Consider the following 7,376-nt stretch of genomic DNA (forward strand, 5'->3'; position numbering starts at 1 on the left):
GGAACTAAAATCTCAAAGACTGTCCAGTCCTCCTTGGTATATTTTGTAGATGAGCTACAAGGTGGACAAGCAGGAACAATCACAGCACATCTTTTCTATTAAACCATAAGGCAGTTTCCATTACCATCAAAGACTTTGAGGTATGTTCATTCAATTATCTCTCTCGCTCTCTCTCTCTCTCTCTTGTTCTTAAATATATTAATTTGTACAGCAGCTGGACTTAAAGTTGTCTGGATACAGTGATTTCGACTGTGCCAATTCTTTATTACTACTATTTTAAAATAAGTCATAAAAACTACAAAATAACTTGTTCACACTTGTTGACTGCTTTTCCTTTACTTTCTTTTTTTTTTGCATTTGATACATATTGTTTCAAAAATATTTTACAAAAATAAATTAGTTCATACAAGAGCACAATTTGCATACAAAATAATTTCAAGCTGATTGTAAGCAAATCTGATCAAAATGTTTTTAAGATCACGAGAAACTAAATTTAGTGTCCAGACTTTTGATAGGTATTGTGGATTTGGCTGTACATATGAAGTACTCTTCGTAAAGACTAAACATGTCATGTAAAATACCATGGATCACATATCTGTATTGATATATTGAGCTCAATTTCTTTATCAACAGTGGGAAGAATGCTTGAGCAGAACTACACAGATGTGCATGCTCTGTTGGTGTCCTGGTTACAGCACTACTTTAACGAGACAATGGCGTTTGGATCAGCACCACATACACCACCACACCAGCTACCTGTGCATCTGAGTGGAGCTCCAGTCCAAGATAAAGGTTACGGCATGATCTACATCTGTCTGATGGTGGGACTCTTTAGTTTCTTCACCTTTGGCATTATGTTCAGCTACATTCGCTCAAAGAAGGTGGAGAACTCACAGGATCCATATCATCAGTATATAGCTAAAGACTGGGCCAGTGTAGCATATCCTGTAGTCATCAGTAACCCATCTGCTCTTGGACACCTTCCAGGGTACAGTGGAAAAGACCAGGAATGGGCCTAAATTATCCTGTCAGTGACTTCTGCATAGTGCATTGATTTCCATACAAATTATGCAAAGTTTTTAAATGATTTCTGTTACATTACATCATTAAATGAGTGTTACAATGTCAATATCATTTATATAATGCAATAAGCCTTTCTTGTTTAAAATAAATGATAAACTATACAGTCTGCTTTGTTTTGTAAATGCTACAAGTTCTTCTCAACTGCAATGAGGTTTACTGTATCAGTGTGTTAACTTTTCCCACATTTGTTGGTTTTTATTTTCTCGGACCAAACATGTTCAATTGGCATTTGTCAGGCTTAAGCAATTTGGTATGATTTTCCATCAAACCCTGACAAAAACGGACATTTGACTCATCAACTGTCGCCATTTCAATGAGGAAAGCATCCCAACATTCCCTATTAATGAAAGTGTGTGGTCAATTGTGTCGAGTGAAAGAAGAAAAAAAGAATGTGTGAACTCTTTCATTTAAATACAATTTATGTTTATTAACAGGGATTTTGTGCAAACATCAGAGAATTAGAGCATTCCTCTTCAGTACCAGAGTGAATCTCACACTGTCTGTCAAGAACATGTCCAGGTCATAATTCTCCTCCAAGTCAAAAGAAGACAAAACATTAAGAAAATGAAACCTATTTTTAGAACTATTAACAGGTTTTGAGTTTAATGATTTCTTTTTATTTTGATGTGCAATATGACTTTTTGTAAAAGATTCAACTACCACCAAATTTTTAGATCAATACCATCTCATTTGAGAAGATTATGTATCCATGTGATAAGTCCTTGTCTGGTGTGGTCAGTTGTTCTTGCCATCTCCATCCCCTCCTTTTGCTTTCTTTCTTTTTTTTTATCCCTCTCCTGCCTGATTAGCTCATCGGTTTTCAGTATATTCTCCACCTCTCTTTTCAAGCTAAAATGCACCATCTGCCTACTCATTAGAGGCACAATCAGGTTAAAGTTGTCCACTTTCTTGTTGAGTTTCCCCAGTTCATCTGCAAACACATCACAATGATCCTTCCATTGAATATTTTCTGAGTGGCTCATGGGATCCCCTAATCTGGCCCTGACATTCTGCAAACTCTCTCTTATTTTTCTGATGGTTTCCCTAATCTCCTTCTGTAACACAATCCACTCAGGCTGGTAACCGTTGTCGATGAGGATTCTGTTGAGATTGTGAGTCATAGGATCCATGTATGGGTTATGGTCAAACTTGTTGAGCGGTTTGCCAGTGCCAGGGAGATTCTGAAAGTCCCCACGGGCCATTGACTCCTGGATTAGGTCCTCCACCAGCCTATCCAGCGCCTGGGTGATTTTGATCTGCTTGCTGCGTAATCGTGCATCCCGGATCACCATAGCTCCCTCTTCAGCTGCCGCCAGCTCCATCTCCTTTCGTCGATACTCCAGGACCTGGTCGGTAGCACGGTCTACGCGGAACTGCTGGTATTGCCGCTCCCGCTGGCTGGGAGTGCCTGACCCCACACCTTCAAAACTGAGGTAGTGTCTGTGTTGAGGGGCTTGATTTTTCATTTTATCTTCCTCTTCTTCCTCATGCATTTGAGTGTACTGTGAGTCTGATCTTTGCTGACCGAGATGGGATAGCACGGCCCTATAGGCCTCCTCTATTTGGGAGAATAAAGCTGCATCTGCGGTGGGAGCTCCAGAATCTGGATGGTACAGCTTGGCCAGGCACAGGTAAGCTTCCTTCACTTCTGCCGGGCTGCTGGCTCCATCGTCAGGCAATTGCAGGAGACGATAGCTTTCCTTTAAGCTGCGGCTGATAGATACAGAGCTGAGAGCTCGCAGTGCAGGGGGACAGCACAGGGGCAGCAGAGCTCTGTGGAGTTTCCCTGGGTGTAACCGTAACAATAGTGAACAGCTCATTGTTCTTCCATGCAAACAGGACCTGAACATAGTGAAATTACAAGATAAAGCAAAATAAAAAGGATTCATCTCCAAGTACAAACCTTTAACAAGTTGTTTAAGTGCATATTGCGTGCAATTCATTATGCTCATTTTGGTGTAAAATAAATCTGGAATACATAATTATATATCAGTGTATATTGTATAGAATGTTATTTATACACCAACCATACAGTGCATTGCATGGGTGGATGGATGCAGGGATGTAGTGCAGGGTATACGCAGGTATACGTCGTATACCCGCTTCTTTATAAGTCTGCATTGTGTATACCCACTTCTAAATCCCCTCTGATGCACATCATTCAGTAGTGTGCTGCATTAGCCAAAAATATGACAGTCCAGCACATGAGTAGCTAATCCAATCGCAGTGTTTCCAATTAATTGACAAGTCTAATTTGCCCCGCCACGGTCTCATAATGAACAGAAAATATTTTTTGCTCTTCTCAGTTTCATAATAACATTAAAAAAAAGGCTGTGTTTTGTGCTCTCTCTCGTGCGGCAGTCAGTTCCTCACCCATTGCTGTAAACTCACGAACACACACTCGCAGATATATGCACTGGAGTATTCCGTCCGTCTCACTGTGCGACCAAAAAAACATCTGTTATTAGCCACTGGCAACAAGTAAAGTGAGGCATGATAAAATGATGCCGCACTTTCAATAATGAAATTAACATTTTACTCGCCAGTGATAGAGTTGTGTAGTTTTGAACACTGAGTCCCTTTTACTGAATACAAACAGTTCAAGCTGGATTCAGCCTCGTCTTTCCCTGCATGCTGTCTGATTAGTGCAGGAAAAAGCACATGTGTCATTCAGTTGTGAAGATGAATCACTTCTAAAGCGTTCTGATGTGCACGCCATCAACAGAGACTTTCGCCAAACTCCCATGAAAAATAAACAAGGTATAAATGTATTAATTTTGTGAACGCAAAGGACTCCAGTTTCAATTAATGGCCATGTAATGCAAATGGGGTTTATTCACGCAGTGCAGCAGTGAGACAGATGAGATGTCCAGCTCTATTTCTGTGGAGATAATCAAATGCAAGAAACACAATCTCAAAGTCTTCCTTCATGAGAAATGAGGGCTTGTGAGTTAATCAGAGAGCCTTAAATAATGTGTGAAAGTGAAGAATTTAAGGCACAATACAATATATTATAATAGCTATACAGGTTGGCTGGGTCATAGTGAGTTTGTATAGAAATTAATCGTCATATTCGTGAAACACCTAAAACAGGCAATTAATCATCATAATCGCAATTATTTGTTTGACAATTAATTGTCAGCCCCTAATTTTCATTACTAGGTTCCCACCTTGTGAATTGTTTTGTTAATAATATGTATGAAATTTAAAACCGTGACAACAGCATGTCTCATTAGTAAAAACGCAATTTCATGACAACAGAAAAATTGATAGAATGTGACATTTTTAAAAAGCTAAAATGTGATTAAAATTATAAAGCAAAAGAAAAGAAAAATTACAATATACTATATTGTGTGAATATATATATATATAAAGAGGCCTCTCTGAGTTTGCTTAATATACATTTTTAGTTACATTGTGCTGAGGTCAAACGTCTGGCGAGTAATAATATGTACTATCGAACTAAATATGCAAGACTAGTCTTACATGTCACTGTTTATAACACAGGGCGTTCATCCTTTGCTGGGACGATAAAAAAAAAAAAAAAAAACTGGGGGCCATAAATTTAGTGCATATCCACTTCTCCAGGCACCACAACAACACTGGATGGATGGATGGATGGATGGATGGACGGACGGACGGACGGACGGACGGACATCCTACAGTCATAGCATGACACTATCCCAGTTTCCATTAGCGTCTTGCTAGGTCAGATGATCTCACAAAGCTATGACAGTAATGATTGCGGGCTGTAAAGTTATTACATTATTACGAGAGGCATGTGCATATATTGATCATTTTAAATATCCCAGTGTTATTGTGTTGTAGCATAAGATTTCTAATGCACAGAACTACATAACAACCATAGACACTTCAGAACATTCATCCTAAATACAACAAAAAGAATATCAAGAACATACCTTACTGATTTAACTCATATTCTTTTCCATTCCAGCGTGTGTGTATATAGGTCAACATGTCTTTGTGTAATGAAGGACAGCGTTTTGCACTGGGGTTTGTTGTTATGTATTGGTACAGCATGCTGGGAAATGTAGTCATTGTTTCCATTGCACTGCGTAATATAGAGATTGTCCTGTAGAGAGCGACAAATCTCAACAGCCTGATTACAGGACGTAAAAAAAAAACTAATTTAAATATAAAATTTTTTGAGAGAAATTTTTAAAGAAAGGTTTCTTTTTTTCTTCTTCTACTTTTTTAACAGATCTGTTCAGGACACATCTGCAACAACACTCTCTGTTCAGTCATTTATTTAGGTAATATATAAAACGTAAGAAGGCAGTGCCAATTCTATGGCGTTATATATGTGCCTCATTCCTGAGCGAGTAATTGTAAGTTTTGAGCACAGAGAACTATATTTTGCAAGCACATTGCATTATATTTTGAACATAAATTAACAATCGCAAATAAAAAAATCGTTTGAGCAAAGAAAAAACGATTCCGTGCTCAATAAATGTATTTGCTATTATCCATATTAACGTGCAATAATAACCCTCTCACGCAGTTTACTCAGGTGCTCTCACAAATTTATTCTCTGCGCTCTGTCAAGTCCCTCTCTCTCTCTCTCTCGCTCAACCTCTTAATTCTGTGCGTGCTCAACTCTTGACACTATGGCAAGCCGAAGTGTTCACAAACGCCTGGCCAGGCGTCCGACTGCACATTGACACGTCAAAAGCGTGCGTTCGACAGCCAAACGCGCGTCAAAAGCGTGCGTTTTTGCCATAACAAAACGCGTTTGGCTGTCAAAACGCACACTTTTGACGTGCGCTTTGGGGGTCACCGAAAACGCACGCTTTTGACGCGCGTTTATCATAACAAAAATGGGCGTCGAAAACGTGTGTTTCGAGTAGGATGTTATGAACGTGTAAACAGGTAAACTACACAGGCAGTGCCAGCGTGTGTGAAGTGTTCATACAGGCGAAAAGAACGTGCTCGTTCATTTAGTGTTCTCGGAATCGCACGTCGAAAGCGTGTGAGGTCTTATGTCCCGGTTTCTTGTATTGTCATTAAACCCAAGTTAAACAGCATGGCATTATCGATGGCAAATTTGACAGAGGAGAGGATTATAATTGGTGAGTTATTATAATCCAGTATAGTTATCATTTAGGTAAAAAAGAAAACTGCACTTCTACAACATTTATTGATTTTTGCTCATGTTAATTTCAACGTTTACTAATGATTATTAAAATAAATAGTTGTATTTGTTAACATTACTTACGCACTGCGAACTATCAGGGTACTAAAAGGGTACACGTCTCAGATTATTAAATAAGTAAAACAAAGTTGTAAAAGTAAAGTTTAAAAAGGTTAGAAGTCTATGAAAATTGTAAAAAATATATATAAAATACATATTGTTGTATTATATAATATATATATTTACAATACATTTTCAACTCTAAAACTTCAAGAAAAACAATGCTAAATATCTGAACAAGTTCTGGGCCAGATTTTAGGCTGATGTCTCAATAAATGAACTTTAGGGAAAAAATATTTGTGTGTGCAGTACCAATCATTTCCACTAGATGACATCCAGACTCCACCCATGACTCTTCGATTTCCATATATGTTTTTAGTTCTGAACCTTATATTTCCATACTATTCCAAATATTTATGAAGTAGACATCCTATTCAGAAATAGTTAGGCAGTAATGTTAATATCTGATTTCAATTAAATCTCTAAAACCCCCAAATGTACGGAAAGAATCAAAGCGCGTGTTATAGTTATGTTATAATGTAGTTGTTTTATTTTGTGACTCATCAAACATTTTTGTCTTGTTTGCATTAGTAGGCAGAGGAACAGAAACAAGCCTTCTCTGTGGAGCTCAGTCTTGCAGCATAGAAGTGAAAAACAACTGTATATAATATAGAACAAGAGCAGGAGGGCTTTGCTACACACTGCACACTGAGTGGCCACTCCCCACACACACACACACACACACACTCACACACACACACACACACACACACACACACACACACACAGACACACACAGACACACACACAGACGTTTCTGTAATTTATAGATAGATTAGCTGAATTCTGATTATGTTCAAGATGAACCCATTTCTAACATAGCTCTCTGAGAAAACCCAGCAATCTCATCTGAAATTGATCTGGTTAACTTTTGACCCATAACTTGTTTATTGTGTGAAAATCCGTTTTTGTATCTTCTGTTTGTTAACAATTGCAATAATAATAAAAAAAATCTTACAGGGGATAAAAATTTAAAACTCAGTTAGAATGCTAACAATATGAAGCTTTGTATTTTACACAT

General features: G+C 38.1%; 2 protein-coding genes across 2 annotated transcripts; one reads left to right on the forward strand and one right to left on the reverse strand.

The window, feature by feature from the left end:
• The first annotated feature begins 68 nt into the window (after nucleotides 1–68).
• On the forward strand, nucleotides 69–1,061 carry LOC127654990 (uncharacterized). Its single transcript, XM_052142574.1, has 2 exons — nucleotides 69–140; nucleotides 634–1,061. The coding sequence occupies exon 2, from the start codon at nucleotides 642–644 to the stop codon at nucleotides 1,017–1,019; it is 378 nt and encodes a 125-aa protein (XP_051998534.1). The 5' UTR covers nucleotides 69–140; nucleotides 634–641; the 3' UTR covers nucleotides 1,020–1,061.
• A 457-nt stretch (nucleotides 1,062–1,518) lies between these two features.
• On the reverse strand, nucleotides 1,519–5,109 carry dnajc28 (DnaJ (Hsp40) homolog, subfamily C, member 28). Its single transcript, XM_052142568.1, has 2 exons — nucleotides 5,004–5,109; nucleotides 1,519–2,925 (listed from the first exon to the last, which is right to left on the reverse strand). The coding sequence occupies exon 2, from the start codon at nucleotides 2,901–2,903 to the stop codon at nucleotides 1,770–1,772; it is 1,134 nt and encodes a 377-aa protein (XP_051998528.1). The 5' UTR covers nucleotides 2,904–2,925; nucleotides 5,004–5,109; the 3' UTR covers nucleotides 1,519–1,769.
• Nucleotides 5,110–7,376: the final 2,267 nt, after the last annotated feature.

This window comes from Xyrauchen texanus, chromosome 14 (genome assembly GCF_025860055.1).
Source record: "Xyrauchen texanus isolate HMW12.3.18 chromosome 14, RBS_HiC_50CHRs, whole genome shotgun sequence".
In the NCBI taxonomy this organism is placed as follows: domain Eukaryota; kingdom Metazoa; phylum Chordata; class Actinopteri; order Cypriniformes; family Catostomidae; genus Xyrauchen; species Xyrauchen texanus.